At 48.1% G+C, this 17,403-nt stretch overlaps 1 protein-coding gene across 2 annotated transcripts in view; it reads right to left on the bottom strand.

Moving 5' to 3' along the window:
* The window catches only part of GALNT10 (polypeptide N-acetylgalactosaminyltransferase 10), a 226,053-nt gene that overhangs the window by 27,392 nt on the left and 181,258 nt on the right, over nucleotides 1–17,403 (bottom strand). For both annotated transcript variants that reach the window (XM_061424122.1, XM_061424123.1), the window contains exons 6-7: nucleotides 13,644–13,827; nucleotides 8,889–9,006 (exon numbers count right to left, since the gene is read on the bottom strand). In XM_061424122.1, coding sequence (XP_061280106.1) covers nucleotides 8,889–9,006; nucleotides 13,644–13,827 — 302 coding nt within the window. The remainder of the gene's footprint in view (nucleotides 1–8,888; nucleotides 9,007–13,643; nucleotides 13,828–17,403) is intronic.

The following is a 17,403-nucleotide window of genomic DNA, read 5'->3' as shown; positions in this document are numbered from 1 at the left end:
TACTTAGGGGGCTCCATCCTTTCCTAGGGGCTCCTCACTGTGGCTCCCTTCTCTGTAGGCCTCACTTGGAGGAAACTCCTCCCTGAACTGGCAAATGGCCCTAACAAAGCACTGGGAGGTATGTGGGGTGGGGTGGGTCAAGAGGGTTGAAAAAAATAACAGTTTTTCCTTATTGTTAAATCTTAATTTCTCTCCTGATTCTAGAAGTGATATGTGTGATGATAAACACATTCAATGCTGCGGAAACACATGGGTAGGAAGGGACAGCCTCACTGCGGCCCTTCCACCCCAGATGCCACAAGGCGATGGGAAACCTTTGAGGCACCAGGGGTCAGAGGACAGCAGGGCAGAGGCTCGGTCTGAAGTCAGAGGACAAGGCTGAAAACCCTGCTCCAACCATGCGATGTTATGAGTGCTCAGTAAACTTCAGCTGGTGTAACAATACTCAAACTCTTTTTTGTTTGTTTGTTTGTATTTGTCACATTAAAAAAAAGAGATATATGTATTTATTTATGGCTGCACTGGGTCTTCATTGCTGCAGGCACACTTTCTCTAGTTGTGGCGAAGAGGGGCTTCTCTTCATGATGTTGTGCAGGCTTCTCATTGCAGTGGATTCTGTCACGAAGCACAGGCTCTAGGGCTGAGGGCTTAAGCAGGGCTGAGTTGTCCCTCAGCATCTGGGATCTCCCCGGACCAGGGACTGAAGCCGTGTCCCCTGCATTGGCAGGCAGATTCTTTACCACTGAGCCACCAGGGCCCTGCATTTGTCACATTTTTGAATACTAAACATGAGACTATATATATATATATATATATAATCACAAACTTTCATATCTTTTAAAATTTAGTTTTGGGTGCATCTAACTTTTTTTATGAGCTGAAGTTGAACGGTTCTATGAAGACCTACAAGACCTTTTAGAACTAACACCCAAAAAAGATGTCCTTTTCATTAGAGGGGACTGGAATGCAAAAGTAGGAAGTCAAGAAACACCAGGAGTAACAGGCAAATTTGGCCTTGGAGTACGGAATGAAGCAGGGCAAAGGCTAATAGAGTTTTGCCAAGAGAGCACACTGGTCATAGCAAACACCCTCTTCCAACAACACAAGAGAAGACTCTACACATGAACATCACCAGACGGTCAACAATGAAATCCGACTGATTATATTCTTTGCAGCCAAAGATGGAGAAGCTCTATACAGTCAGCAAAAACAAGACCGGGAGCTGACTGTGGTTCAGATCATGAACTCCTTATTGCCAAATTCAGACTTAAATTGAAGAAAGTGGGGAAAACCACTAGACCATTCAGGTATGACCTAAATAAAATCCCTTATGATTATACAGTGGAAGTGAGAAATAGATTTAAGGGACTAGATCTGATAGACAGAGTGCCTGATGAACTACGGACAGAGGTTCGTGACATTGTACAGGAGACAGGGATCAAGACCATCCCATGGAAAAGAAATGCAAAAAAGCAAAATGGCTGTCTGAGGAGGCCTTACAAATAGCTATGAAAAGAAGAGAAGAGAAAAGCAAAGGAGAAAAGGAAAGATATAAGCATCTGAATGCACAGTTCCAAAGAATAGCAAGGAGAGATAAGAAAGCCTTCTTCAGCGATCAATGCAAATAAATAGAGGAAAACAACAGAATGGGAAAGACTAGAGATCTCTTCAAGAAAATTAGAGATACCAAGGGAACATTTCATGCAAAGATGGGCTCGATAAAGGACAGAAATGGTATGGACCTAATAGAAGCAGAAGATATTAAGAAGAGGTGGCAAGAATACACAGAAGAACTGTACAAAAAAGAGCTTCACGACCCAGATAATTACGATGGTGTGATCACTCACCTAGAGCCAGACATCCTGGAATGTGAAGTCAAGTGGGCCTTAGAAAGCATCACTACGAACAAAGCTCGTGGAGGTGATGGAATTCCAGTTGAGTGATTTCAAATCCTGAAAGATGATGCTGTGAAAGTGCTGCACTCAATATGCCAGCAAATTTGGAAAACTCAGCAGTGGCCACTGGACTGGAAAAGGTCAGTTTTCATTCCAATCCCAAAGAAAGGCAATCTCAAAGAATGCTCAAACTACCGCACATTTGCACTCATCTCACACGCTAGTAAAGTAATGCTCAAAATTTTCCAAGCCAGGCTTCAGCAGTACGTGAACCGTGAACTTCCAGATGTTCAAGCTGGATTTAGAAAAGGCAGAGGAACCAGAGATCAAATTGCCAACATCCACTGGCTCATCGAAAAAGCAAGAAAATTCCAGTAAAACATCTATTTCTGCTTTATTGACTATGCCAAAGCCTTTGACTGTGTGGATCACAATAAACTGTGGAAAATTCTGAAAGAGATGGGAATACCAGACCACCTGATCTGCCTCTTGAGAAACCTATATGCAGGTCAGGAAGCAACAGTTAGAACTGGACATAGAACAACAGACTGGTTCCAAATAGGAAAAGGAGTACATCAAGGTGTTTATTGCCACCCTGCTTATTTAACTTCTATGCAGAGTACATCATGAGAAACGCTGGGCTGGAAGAAGCACAAGCTGGAATCAAGATTGCCGGGAGAAATATCAATAACCTCAGATATGCAGATGACACCACCCATATGTCAGAAAGTGAAGAGGAACTAAAAAACCTCTTGATGAAAGTGAAAGAGGAGAGTGAAAAAGTTGGCTTAAAGCTCAACATTCAGAACATGAAGATCATGGCATCCGGTCCCATCACTTCATGGGAAATAGATGGGGAAACAGTGGAAATAGTGTCAGACTTTATTTTTTTGGGCTCCAAAATCACTGCAGATGGTGACTGCAGCCATGAAATTAAAAGACGCTTACTCCTTGGAAGGAAAGTTATGACCAACCTAGATAGCATATTGAAAAGCAGAGACATTACTTTGCCAACAAAGGTCCATCTAGTCAAGGCTACGGTTTTTCAATGGTCATGTTTGGATGTGAGAGTTGGACTGTGAAGAAAGCTGAGCGCCGAAGAATTAATGCTTTTGAACTGTGGTGTTGGAGAAGACTCTTGAGAGTCCCTTGGACTGCAAGGAGATCCAACCAGTCCATCCTAAAGAAGATCAGCCCTGGGTGTTCTTTGGAAGGACTGATGCTGAAGCTGAAACTCCAATACTTTGGCCACCTCATGAGAAGAGTTGACTCACTGGAAAAGACCCTGATGCTGGGAGGTACTGGCGGCAGGAGGGGAAGGGGACAGAGGATGAGATGGCTGGATGGCATCACCGACTCAATGGACATGAGTTTGAGTGAACTCCAGGAGTTGGTGATGGACAGGGAGGCCTGGTGTGCTGTGATTCATGGGGTCGCAAAGAGTTGGACACGACTGAGCAACTGAACTTTTTTTATATAATATTTCACTGCTGGGATGTGCTCTAACTTACATATCCCTTAAGGACTCACACTAAAGGTCATCTTCAGTCTTCACCTCTGGTAAGTAACATTTCAACAAATAGCTCCTGCCTCGATCTTTGCTCTGTCTCTCTCGGCTAAACTCCTGAGGGTGGAATTTTGGGCCAACGAATGCGCTTGCTTTGAAATGTAACAGATTTTGCCAAATTGCTAAAAAAAGATACGCCCACTTTCATTGCCCCAAAGCCCATGTCTTTCTCACACCAGCTCAGCCACATGGTCCTGTGGACACTTCGCATCTCCAGGAGCTCAGAGTTGAAGACATTCTAACCTCAGCCTCCTGAGGATGCTGTGTAGTCCCCTTCTGGCTTATCCTCCCACCACCACCTCTAATCCAAACCACTCTCATGCTCATGTAAGGCCAAGGGCTTTCTCTACAGCATCTTATTTGAGCCTATCTTGGGTAGGAAGGAAAACTCCATCAGTATCATGTGGGATGGGAGGGCCAGAGAGGTCAAGCGACTGGCCCTGTCTCCAGGTGGACAGGTGGCAGAGATGAGAAGCCAGTGCCCTGCTTTCTCACCGAGTGCCTTTCTCATCACACCGCCAGTACACAAAGATGGAGATGTCAGTCTGGGAAGGGCAGGATGAAGAAAGTATATCAGACAGGAATTGATGCCACTAACAGGTATTTAAAACACCTATGATGGGCCAGGAACTAGGGTACAGAGATGAACAAGACTCCCTCCCTGCCTCCAGGGAGCTCAGAGTGTAGTTGGGGAGACAGGTCAATCTTTGGGTCATGTCAGTGGGAGGAAATCAGAGACATGCTGGGAGCGACACTGGGCTGGCCCTTAATCACGGGGAGCTCAGGTAAGGCTAAGAGGAGACATAAGATAGGCTGAGCCCAGAAGGATGAGTGTGGGTTGGCCAGACTAAGGAAGGGTGTTTCAGGAAGAACGAATAGTGCATGTCCCTAAAGATGGCAAAGCCTGAGAGCCTGAGGCTTGTGAGCATCCCATATGGCTGGGTAAGGTGGACCTCTGTGGTTTGCCCTGTACCACCTCTTCTGCACACAGTGCCCAGACTTTCCTTTGGGGAACCAGCTCATCCCACCTTCCTGATTCTGGGATGGGCATGTGACCAACTAGATTCAGACAGCAGCTGACCAATCAGAATACTCCTCAGGGATGAGCAAGGAACCAGAAGGTCAATGAGACTTGACTTGGGGACCTACTATAGGAATGATGGGAAACAGAAACTCTTCCCACTGGGCTGCTGGGTATTTCCATGAAAGAAAGCTTGCTTGAGAGGGAAGCCAACTCAGATAAAAGCAGAGCTGAGGGACTAAGGGAGATGGAGCCTAAATAAGATGGGTTAGTCTCTGGATCTAGCTGGACCTGGAGGATCTACCCTTGAATTTCAGTTGTGTGGGCCAATCAATTCTGACCTTTTTTTGCTTAAGCCAGATTGACCAGGATATTGGTTATCTGTTACTAAGAGTCCAGACTAATGCACTGGGGAGGAGGGTGGAGAGAAAGCAAGGAATGGTCAGCAGCTCGTGGAGGTGGGTGCAGGCCAGGCTACAGGGTTAAAGAATTATCTGACCATCAGAACTGGGAAGAGTGTAACTGCCAGGCAGGAGAACTCTCATAATGTGACTGTGCCTTTTAGAAACAAAAGGTGTTGACTAAGAGAGAAAAGAAGAAGAAGAGTTAATGACTCCTCCAGAAATTTCAGAGCCTTCGGAACATCTTTTGTAGGGTTTTCCCATCAGGATAGATGGCCTGGTCTGAAATTGGAGCCAAATTATTAATCCATCAGCCCTGATGGCATGTATCAATTTATCTTAATTTCTGAAAACACAGTCATGCCTTTCAGACCAGTCTCTCTTCTCTGTCACCAAAAAGAAAAGGGGGCCCAGCAGAGATTTATCAGAGGCCATTTGGCCCTTTGTAAATGCCCTGCTCTGGCTGAAACTGAACACCCGGCATTTCAGGCAGACCACTGGGCCCCCCTGTGCCCTCAGTGCTGTGGGCAAGCCTGCCTGGGAGACAGCGTGCTGGCAGAGGGGCTGCTGCCAGCTCCATAGCCCGAGAGAGAAGGGGCCCTCCCAGACCTGGGGGACTCCTCATCACACAGTCTCATTTCCTCTCCGGAGTGGATCAACTGGAAACAGGAGCCAGCCTCCCTCCCCCTCCCGGATGAGAGACCTCATCACCCATTACTGAGTCTTTTGTAAATAAACCATGGGGGGAGAATGCCATTTGTTCTGCCATTATTGCCTGGTGAGCATCATCAGATGGGTCTTTGAAAGGCACAGAATGAGATCATTTTGGGTTCAGAAATTCCTTCATGCTCCTTTCTCTACCATCGCCACTCTCCACAGACTTTCTGAAGGGGGACTTTCTGAGCAGGGAGGTTGGTTCGGGCAATGACACACCTGCTCTGAGTAGTCAACCAATAACTATTTATTAAGTGCTTTCTCCCTGTCAGGCAATCCTTTTGGTTCTTAGGATACAACAAACAAAGATTATTACATTGTTGAAGTTCATATTCTGAGAACTCAGAACTCTGATATGTCCATTTGTGGAAACAAACTTTGTAAGTTAGGTTTAACTGGTAAACTGAGGAACTGTGAAGTTAAAACTCTTCTGATGCCTTATGTGTGATTCTACTGTACCTGTAAGGATGTGGCATTTGGAAAACTAAATTGCATGGGCTAGAGATGCTTCAGTTGTGTCCGACTCTGTGCGACCCCATAGATGGCAGCCCATCAGGCTCACCCGTCCCTGGGAGCCTGGTGGGCTCCCGTCTATGGGGTTGCACAGAGTCGGACGTGACTGAAGTGACTTAGCAGCAGCTTAGCAGCAACAGGTATTTAAAACACCTATGATGGGCCGGGAACTAGGGTACAGAGATGAACAAGACTCCCTCCCTGCCTCCAGGGAGCTCAGAGTGTAGTTGGGGAGACAGGTCAATCTTTGGGTCATGTCAGTGGGAGGAATTCGGAGACATGCTGGGAGCGACACTGGGGTGGCCCTTAATCATCACTGGGAGCTCAGGTAAGGCTAAGAGGAGACATAAGATAGGCTGAGCCCAGAAGGATGAGTGACTTAGCAGCAGCAGTAGAGATACTATAAATGACATACATGCTGTCATCCACCAAACCTGCACACATGGCAGACATCACTAATCAATCACCACTCCTTTTCTGAACGTAGCCTCACAATATATATTCACACAGTAAGGGGCAGCCTCTACTGGTGGATCAGAGTTAAGGTTGGGAGAGCAAAACTATTTTTGACTTAGACTGTTTACTAATTCAATTCACTGAGATGCTGTAGAGTCGTCTAGTAAATTAACCCCAAGAGGGGGTTAACTGCCCCCAGGAGGAGGCAAAAACTGAGAAGGAAGTAAGAGATGGCAGAGAAATCTCTCAGGCTAATTTTCCTCTCAAGTGCTCTCACGTCCCTGCAGAGGCCTGTACAACACAGCAGGTCAGAGCGCGGACCCTGCAGTCAGGCAGGCCTGGCTTCATGTCCTGGTTCTGTTAGTTCTAAATGTGTGGGACCTTGGTCTGCATTCCACTTGCCTCCCTGTGCAATGGGTATAATAATGATACCACCCTCCTAGGGCTGTTGTAAGGATTAAATAAGACAACACGTGTGAAGGGCTCTGCACAGGGTCCTGCCAGCTCTGATCCAGGCACCTGAGTTGCTGCACACCAGAGTGGATGGATGCTTTTTGACAGCTGGCATCGCTCTGACTGGCTGGTGCCATCATGATTGCTAAATACTTTTAATGTTACCCCTGGATTTTAATATTAGTTTTATTTAAAGGCTGGCTCCCTTATGGGAGATAACTTCAGAAATCTGAAGGTAAAATGGAAAAAGACTGTTTTTCAAACCAAAATAATGTTTCAGAATTCTAGGTTATTTTCTTGCTCAGTTCAGTTCAGTCGCTCAGTTGTGTCCGACTCTTCGCAACCCCATGGACTACAATGGACTGCAGCATGCCAGGCTTCCTTGTCCATCACCAACTCCCATAGCTTACTCAAACTCATGTCCATTGAGTCAGTGATGCCATCCAACCATCTCATCCTCTGTCATCCCCTTCTCTTCCTGCCTTCAATCTTTCCCGGCAGCAGAGTCTTTTCCAACGAGTCAGTTCTTTGCATCAGGTGGCCGAAGAATTAATGTCCCCCAGTTCTGAACTGCTCACCCAGTGGCAGTGACAATGACAATAATGAAAATAATTTTTCATTATTTATTATTTCATTATTTTAGGATATTTACTGAGAAGCACCTAACAAGAATGGTCTTATTTAATCCTCTCAACAACCCTGTGAAGATTAGAGGGTCACTATACCCATTTTATGGAAGTAGAAACTGAGGTTCAGATGGATAAGGACTCTTTGTCCAAGATCACACAGTTGGTACAAAGCAGCAGAGCTACAATCTGACCTAGGCAATCTAACCCTAGCACCAAAACCTTAATTGTTGTGTGTGTGACAATGGTCCTTTGCCTAGGAAGTAGATGCTAGACTCGGTGGAATCAGGGTTGTGCGTTCACAGGACTCAGCCCAGTAATGCTGCTGGTCATTCCTCATGGGCTGGGGATATATCTTACCAAGGGTTCCAGGTGTGTTAGAAGCAGGCCCTAGCCGACACAGGGGCACGAGACACGATAGTCTTCCCTACCGATGGACAAAGCCTTCATTCTTCACTTGAGATCAATACAAAAATCCAACAAAAAGGGGCAGAAGTTGGCCTCAGAAGTTTGGGTAGTTAACTAGTAACCATTGTCTCCTTTACTACTGTTATCAGAGATTCTACAGCCCATGGATTGCTGTAATAGGTTATAGTAAATATTTATTCTCCAACTCTTTAATTATTTCTACCAGTTATTAATTGGTGGCTGTGTCCCCAGGTTGGGTGCTAACCATTTTCTAGATATTATCTAATTTAATCTTCACAAAAGTTCTGTAAGGTAGGTAGTCTTATTATCCTCTTAGATGAGGAAAGAAAGCTCAGAGAGGTAATCTAACTTGCCCAAAGTCACACTGCTTCTGAGTAGTGATGCTGGGATTGGAGCCCAGGCTTTTCTGATGCCACAACTCGAGCTCTTAGCCCCTGGTTTCTGTATATCCAACTCCAGCAGGGACAGGCACAAAGGCAAAACTTGAGACATGTGGCCAGAAACCACTAAGGACAAGTTGGCCTCTGTGAGGCCGGGGGATAGTTCTCGAGCAGAGCTTCCCACCAGCCTATGTGTCCTGCTCAACTGGCTCTCTCTTCCCCTCTGCTGGTGTGCTGGCCGTCTCAATGGGAGACACACCATCTCTTCAGTGAAGTGAGGGCTGTCCTATTCTAAACTATCATCTAAGAAGGGATGATGCAAACATTGAGCAGATGGGCTGCAGAACCTGAAGCCTCCACAGTCTCCCCAGGCTCAGACACTGCTAGGCAGGCAAGCTGCCAGGATTGGGGGTTTTTCCAGGGGCTGGCTTACCTTGAATGAGATCTCGTACTGCTCCCCTCCCCAGATCTCCAAGCCTGGGTCATACCCACCCAGCTCCCAGAACCACTTCCGATCCACGGCGAACAGTCCACCGGCCATCACGGGAGACCTGCGGGAAGAAGAAGGTGGTGTGAAGAGCAGACGTCCTGGTGGTGTGTATCCCGCTCTTGGATGCTGCTGTTTCCCCAGGGATGCCATTGCCCACTGCTCCATCAACATAGCCCTCGTGTCCAGCAGGGAATCCAAAGCCCTTCTGAGTGCAGCCCCTGGCTTTCTTCCTTCTTCATAAATGCTATGTTTTAACCAGTGGACCTCAGACTCCTTCACATGGTTAACACCTAAGAATACTTGTGGAATGGAATCATAGTGTTTTCCCTCTGTGGGCCTTGTAGCTCCATCATATTTCTATATATCTCCATGTCTCTCTCTCTATCTCCAGTTCTCCCACTGGTTAAATGGTTTGGATTAGGTCTTTCTAAGCCTGTCTAGGCTATAGAATGCCTGAGAGAGATGAAAACACACACAGCTTCCTGGGTCTGACCCCAGACCTACACAACAATCTCTGGGGGATGGAGCTTAGGTTCTGTGTTTTTGGATGAGATGATCTGATGATTCTTACTTTCCAAGCCCAGCATGGGCATGCTTTTCTGCTGAGAGTTTACAAAAGAAGCCACAGTCCTTGTTCTTGCAGTTAAACTGGGATGAGATTCCTCCACTCATTCATTCACTCATTAGTTCATTCATTGAGTGCCAGCTGAGGAGCAGAGGCTGGAAGAATCTGGAGGTCAATCGGGGTCAGGCTGAATCTGCAGGGGATGTCAGTGTAGCAGGGTGGCCACCTCAGGATGGGAGGGTGCAGAAGGCAGGTTGGGTGTAACGAGGGCCTCTGGAGGTGCAACCAGCACTACAGGAAAGGAGGACACCTCTGCCTACATATTTTGGGGGTGAGGAGAGAGGCTGGGGCAAGAGTTGAGGAAGAGTACTCAGAGGGGTGGCATTTGAAGTGGGTATGGACAAAGTGGAGCTGGGGGAGAGAAGGGAGGGAAACCATGAGCCCAGGAACTGAGATGGTCAATCATGCATGGGGTGTGGCCTCCCCCAGTTCCCCTGGGAGGGGCCACCAGCATTTACTGCATGAAAACCTCTCTGAGTGGTTGTGCTCATGTCTGGCTCCAACTTCAAACCCTCAAAAAAAAAAAAAAAAAGAAAACTGGGTTTCCCAGGTGGCACAGTGGTAAAGAATCTGCCTGCCAATATAGGAGACATGGCTTCAATCTTTGGGTCAAGAAGATCCCCTGGAGAAGGAAATGGCAACCACTCCAGTATTCTTGTCTGGAAAATCCCATGGACAGAGGGGCCTGGGAGGCTACAGTCCATGGGCTCGCTAAGAGTCAGACATGACTGAGTGGCCTGGCACGCACATACATAAAGAAAATCCATTGCAGGAGCAGCCTCCACAACCCTCCTGGCCTTGGGAACCGCACGCTCAGGGAAGTGGACTGATTAGGAAAGCACTGAAGTGCCCCACCTGCCTCGCCAGGCTTCCTGCAGCAGACAGGCCTGGACAGCACATGAGGGGACCCTCAGGAGGGATTCCCTGGATCCTTCTAGGGCTCGGGTCTGCCCACTGCTGCACTGAACTAATTTATTACTAAAATGAATTTATTCCTCCCATTGACCTCATGAGGCCCTGTTATCATTACCCCATTTTATGCACGCAGAAACCAGAGTCCCGACAGGTGACGTGCTCAAGGCTCCACAGCTCCCAAGCAGCACCTCTGGGATCTGAGCTTCCAATCTGTGCTGCGGCCACACCCCATGTAGCTATAATACACTGCTTCCTCTTGGGAAGGAACAATCCAGAAGTAGGCGATGAGTGAACAGGACTTGGGGTCAGAAACAAGGAAATCCTCAGTCCAACTGCAGCTCTCCCTAACCCACAGTGGGACCTGGGACAGAGAGTGTAACCCCAGAATCCTGCGCTGCCCAGTATGGGGGCCACACGTGGCTACTGACACTCGAAGTGTGGCCGGTCTGAACTGGGAGGTGCTGGCAGTGTGAGATACACACTGGAGTTCCCAGACTTAATATGAAGAAAAAGAACAGAAAAGATCTCATTAATAATTTCAAAGTGTTGGTCACATGTTAAAATAAGAACATTTTAAACATACTGGGTTAAATAAAATGGGAGTAGTAAAATGAATTTTATCTGCTTCTCCTTATCTTTTTTAAACGTGGCTTTGAGGACACTGAGAAGCACATATGTGAGTTGCACTGTATTTCTCCAGGGCAGCACTGACTTAACCTCTCTGAGCCCGTTTCCCCATCTACACAAGGACGTACAGCTACTCTCCCTAGCTCACACTGCTGCTATAATTTTGAAAGCATTCAGTCTTGTAGGAAAGTAAGGTGTTATTAGTGTCAGCTTTCTTCTGTCTTATGAAGGTTGTGGAGTTTGGGTTTTTCTGGCTGGAGCCGTAATGCCTGGAGGGGCAGAGAGTGGTTCTGACTCAGTGCTTCATGGAAAATCAAACCTAAGACTGCACAAAAATACCAGTTTGGGTGGATGCCAGCAGCAGGGGCTGTGGAAAAGGCAGGATATTAGCTGTGAGGCATTTTGGATGCTCAAGGGTTTTGCCTCCAGAGGGAGGCCTCTTCTCCAGCCTGGTCTGTTTCCTGCCATGTTCAACAGTCATAATTACAACAGTCCTAAGCGTCCAGTGGGTGCCACTCATCTCACCAACACTATCTCCAGCTCTCACAAAGCCCTATTACTAGCTCTCTTTTCACAAGGAGAAATTTGAAATTCAGAAATGCTCTATACTCTGCTCAAGGGCATGCAGTTTGTAAGTGGATGAGCTGCCACCGGAGCCAGTGTCTTTCAAATATCATGACATGGCACTGTGCCTGTGGCGTGCCCACTTGCTGGGCACCGTAGGGAGGAGTGCAGAAAATGACCAGGATTTCTTTGTAGCCTAGGACAAAACTCATACAGAAGAGAGATTTATGGAAGGAATCGGAGGGTACAAAGGATGGAGTGTCCCTTGGGAAGCATCTGGGCCAGTGGTGCTCAACTGTGTCCACGTGTCAGCATCACCCAGTGGATGGCTGGATCCCCACCCAGAGACTCTGGTGCTACTGGACTCGGGGACAGCCCGGGTAGTGGTGGTTCTTCTTCTCCTTCTTCCTCTTTCTCGTCTTCTTCCTCCTCACACTTCTTTCTCCTCCTCCTTTTTATAAATTGGATTTTTTAAAGATTTATTTATTTTTGCCTTCAATGTTTCCCAGCATCCAGGTGTTCTCTAGAGCAGCCTCTGGGAGCTGGAAAGGGCATGAGAACGGGTCCCTTCCTGGAGCATCTCAAGGAAATACAGCCCAGCGACGCTGTGATTTAGTCCAGGAGGACCCTTTCAGACTTCTGACCACCAGAACTTGAAGAGAATGAATCTGTGCTGTTTTGATGAACCAGTAAGATGTGGTAAGTTATTACTGCAGTGATAATTAGGAAACTGATCAGCAAACTAATCCAGCAGGAAAGGCTGGACTTTGGCTTCACGCCCAGAGATCTTCCCACACCTCTGGCAGGAGAGCTGGAGGGGCTCATGTGACAGCTGGGATGGTGAGCTGACTCCCTCAGTCAGAAAGACCCTTCTGGAGCTCGGGGGACCAGACAGGGACAGGCTCAGCTGCTAGCCCATGGTGTGCCCAGGGAAGCCTTCCCTGTCCCGAGTCTTCTCTTCTGCAAGGGCTTGGAGCCCATGACCTGTTGGTTCCCTCCAGTGCTCACATTCCAGGATGTGATGGGTCTAGTCCCGTGCTCCCAGTCTTCCACTGGGGGACAAACTATTACTTCCCTGATACTTCCAAGAGGATGGATGGGAAAGCTGGCTCCAGGGGCAGTCAGACCTGCATGGCATTAAGCCTTCGCCCCTTCACAGCTGTGGGACCTGGACAGGCTCCTCGTGGAGCCCTGGTGTCCCCACATGGAAAACACGGATGATAGTTTTTACTACACATGGCTGTTGGGGTTAAAAGGATCAGTGTGTAGTGTGCTCAGCACTGCACTGGCACTTAGAAAATGTGTGGTAAATGGTGGTGACTTGTGGTGCTGGAGAAGACTCTCGAGAGTCCTTTGAACTGCAAGAGATCAAACTAGTCAATCCTAAAGGAAATCAACCCTGAACATTCATTGGAAGGACAGATGCTGGAGCTGAAACTCCAATACTTTGGCCACCTGATGAGAAGAGTCAAGTCATTGGAATAGACTCTGATGCTGGAAAAGATTGAGGGCAGGAGGAGAAAGGGGTGACAGAGGATAAGATGGTTGGATGGCATCACCGACTCAACAGATATGAGTTTGAACTCCGGGAGATGGTGAATGACAGGGAAGCCTGGTATGCTGCAGTCCATGGGGTCACGAAGAGTCAGACGCAGCTTAGCGACTGAAAACACCAACATGGTGGTGACAATGACAATGACAGCGGGGACGGTGACGACTACAACTGGGCGCCAGGCTTGCCGCCCCCGCTGCCAGTCTTGGGGTAGGCAAAGAAGAAGTGACCAGCTTGGTGGTCCATGAGCTAAAGCTCTGTGACAAGCTGGGAGGGATTGTGCTTCTGGTTGGGGAGGTCTGCCCCACCCCCCTACACTGGACTTTTGGGGGAGGTGGCGATCCTGAGTTCTGCGTGCATTAGGAGGGGTCCCTGGGGTCAGCCACTGGGGCTGGCCTGGGTAACTGATACTTACTCAAATGGGTCGCTGGGGTCAGCTTTCTGTAGTTCTGGAGGGATGGGGATCCGCTTATAGTACATCTCCCAGTCAAAGGCGCCCCGCATGGCATCCCCCGCCTGCGTCTCGTACCGGAAGTCATCGTGGTCAATCACATCGATCATTGGGCACACGATGGTCTTGCGGTTCCGAGCGATGCGGTCTGAAGAAGCCAAGAGATGCCTGTTAGGGAGGCTAGATGGGAAAGCAGCTACCTGCATGATCCTGCTCTGTAACTTATTCACATTTCTAACATGTTTCCTGGGTGATTTCTCTGAATTCTTGAGTTTGAGACTCCATGAGGATGAAAGAGTGCAAGCTTTAGGTAAGATGGACCAGGGCTCCCAGCCCATCCTGCCATCCACGATGGGTTCTTGGATCAGCAACACAAATAACATTCCGAGCCTCAGTGTGCTCCTCTGTGAAATGGGGAGAAGAGGCTCTGGTCGCAGGAGTATTGGATACAGTTAACGTTTGAAGATGTTTAGCACAGGTTCCTATCATACTCAGCACTGTTATGGAAAGAGATTAATTTCTTTCTGGGAAGGACCCTGTTCTGGCCCTGCCAGGCTCCCCATTCTGATTCTTGACTTGTGGCCCAGCATCCAGGCACCCCAGCACTTACCCCTCATGGCAGACCGCCTGTCCCTGAAGCTCCCCAACCCCTCCTGGCTGCCGTCAGAGGACAAATGGTCCTTGCGAGAAAGGCCAGTTCCCCTCTCCCAACAGTCGGAACTGATGATGAGTGAGAGGACTATCCCATGAGCTCCTCAGGACAAGTAGGGCCTGGTGGACCTTGGCCATGCAGGAATTCTGCCTGCAAGGTGATCCAAGGTGGCAAATGGGGGTCTTAACCTCAAAATGGCTCTAAGTCCCTTTCAAGCCAGAAAGACGCAGACTCTACAAAATTCACTGTCTGCCCTCCAGTGAGCCTTCTGCCAAGAAGCCCTGACGATAGCCAGTGACTGGGGCAGACGATCTGCTATGCGGGGCAAGTGGGCTGTGCTGGGCTGCCTTGCTGCTTAGGCCAGGGATCAAGTTCAAGGCTTGGAATGGGGAGTTTGGTAGGGCCAGGGTAGGCTGGAAGCTGCCCAGGGCCCAAGCTTCACTCACTGAGTTATACAGTGGATTTTTCTTCCAGGAGAGAAAGCGGAAGTTTCGTCTTTCTAAACTGCAATACACAATCCATAGGTGGGTCAAACATTGAATCACTGAATATCAGGGTGCATTCTAGGTGGTGAGGGAAAGCACTGTTTTGGAAATATTTCAGTCATACTGCATCAGTGTGTGCATTTATGTAATGGACTGACAGATCCCCAGTGTATTTCTAACTGTGGCACACGGTCATAAAAGTTTGAAAAATGGTGCTTTTGACACTGTGTCCCCACGAATAGATCTGGAACCAACAGTGTCAGAAGCACGCAGGGTGTGTTTAAGCGTTTTCCCCCAACCCCCCAGGGCTGGCCTGCCCCAGGCCCGCTGAATCAGGATCTCCTGGGGTGGAGCTTGGATCTGCCCTGTGGAAGGCTCCCTAGGAATTTTTAAGGAAGCTGAAGAATCTTCTTGGGGAAAGATCTAGGGAAGGGCCCTTTCTCCCTAACAGGGCTTCCCTGATAGCTCAGTTGGTAAAGAATCCACCTGCAACGCAGGAGACCCCAGTTTAATTCCTGGGTCTGGAAGATCCACTGGGGAAGGGAAAGCCTACCCACTCTAGTATTCTTGGGCTTCCCTTGTGGCTCAGCTGGTTAAGAATTTGTCTACAATGCAGGAGACCTGGGTGAAATCCCTGGGTTGGGAAGATCCCCTGGAGAAGGGAAAGGCTACCCCCTCTAGTATTCTGGCTGGCAGAATTCCATGGACTGCATAGCCCATGGGGTCGCAAAGAGTTATACACGACTGAGTGACTTTCACTTCCCTTCCTAATTCTTCATGGCTGTGCGAGGGACCTCCCTTCCAGGGAGGGTGTGGGTTGAGAAAACAAGGCTCTGCTGGATGCCGGCTCATTGTGGGAAGTGTGAGGTCAAGGCGGCGGCATCAGACAGGCAGCATTCCATGGTGCAGTTCTCACCTGGAGACAGGGTGCCCAAACCCTGGTTTTGCCACCTATGAACAGTATAACCTTGGGAAAGGTTATCTAGTGCCTCTGAACCCCGGTTTCCTGGCTGACAGAACGGAGGAAGATAGCACCTACCACGTGGGGTCTCTGTGAAGAACAAGCAGGATGATATGGCCAAGAGGCTTAGCCCAGCAGATGACCCCTTCTCTGCTGACATCCTCTGTGCCCAGGATTGCCCTCTGTGCCCAGGATTGCTGAGAGCAGCTCAGAAGCAGGAGCCTCATTCTTTCTGCCCTTCAGTTTTCTTATTTGCTGTACGTGGATAATAATGCCTGGCCTGTGTCCTTTACCATATAACTGTCACCTTCAAACATAGCTGTGGCCTAAAAAGATAAGGGACTTGCAGAGGCATGATGCTGCTGATGATGGTGATGATAGAAATGAAGAAAATGATGATCAAGAGTGGCTTGCCTTTGGGGAAGGGAGGGCTAAATCCTTCTCAGGCTCAGAAATGCCTACTCTCCAAAGAAGGCAGAGTGAACTGTGCATGTTTATGGCTTCAGATACAAAAGCCAAGGTGGGCTATATCAGCTGTTCATATTAGCAGGGACAGACTTTTACATCTACACCACTGGTTCACATTTCTATTGGAAAAAGGAAAAAAAGAGGAAGAGTATTTCTTCCATGTATGCCTGTAGATTATGAAAATTACCCTCATATATTTCCATAGAAACAGAGTTAAGGCTATTTGGACCACAAGCTCAGCATCGTGCCTACCACTTCATTCTCGTTATGAGTCACTGAATGACCCACCAAATGGGATGTTCTTTCAGGACTATAAATTAGGGTATTTAGAATGTTTTTTTTTTTTCCTTTTTTGTTCTCTTTCAGTCATGAGAGGCAGATCTAGACCTCTGGGTTTAATGAAATAAAGAGTTTACCAGAAAAATCTGGGTTATGTCTTAACCCAGTGGGATCCTGGACCCTTGGGGCCAGAAGCATATAATCTCATACTAAAGTTTCATGTTGATCTGTGTTAGGAAACAAATATGCTGGGTTATCCCATTAATCGGTGTAGGATTTGCTTTCTGTCCTCACTTCTGCATGGGGGCCTAAATAGTGCTCCCTGAAGTGTAGTCCCTGGACCAGCAGCACTGGCATCACCCAGGGGTTGTCAGGAATGCAGCTTCTCAGGCCCCACCCCGACCTCCTGAACCAACAACTCTGGAGCCGGGCCCAGCACTCTGTGTTTTACCAAATCTTCCAGGTGATTCTGATACATGCTCAAGCTTGCCCTAATCTTGAGTCCTCCTTGCTCTCTATGCTTTCTCTAACGGAGAGCATATCCCTCCATTTTTTTTCTTTTCCCTTGTCTAGGCTGTCACAGAGCACTGGGTTGAGCTCCCCGTGTCATACAGTAATCCCCACCGGCTGTCTGTGTTGCCTATGGGAGGCTGTATGTGTCAAGGCTGCTCTCTCCATTCGTCCCGCCCTCTCCCTCCCCCGGTGGCTCCACAAGTCTGTGTCTATGTCTGCGTCTCCGCTGCTGCCCTGCAAATTAATTTTATTTATTTATTTGGCTGCACCTGGTTTTAGTTATTGCATGCAGGACTTGGCACTCAGGAGCTTTTAATTTCAGCATGTAGGATCTAGTTCCCTGACTTGGGCAGGGATCGAACCCGG

This window comes from Bos javanicus, chromosome 7, assembly GCF_032452875.1.
Source record: "Bos javanicus breed banteng chromosome 7, ARS-OSU_banteng_1.0, whole genome shotgun sequence".
NCBI lineage: Eukaryota > Metazoa > Chordata > Mammalia > Artiodactyla > Bovidae > Bos > Bos javanicus.
This window is presented reverse-complemented; position numbering and strand designations above follow the sequence as displayed.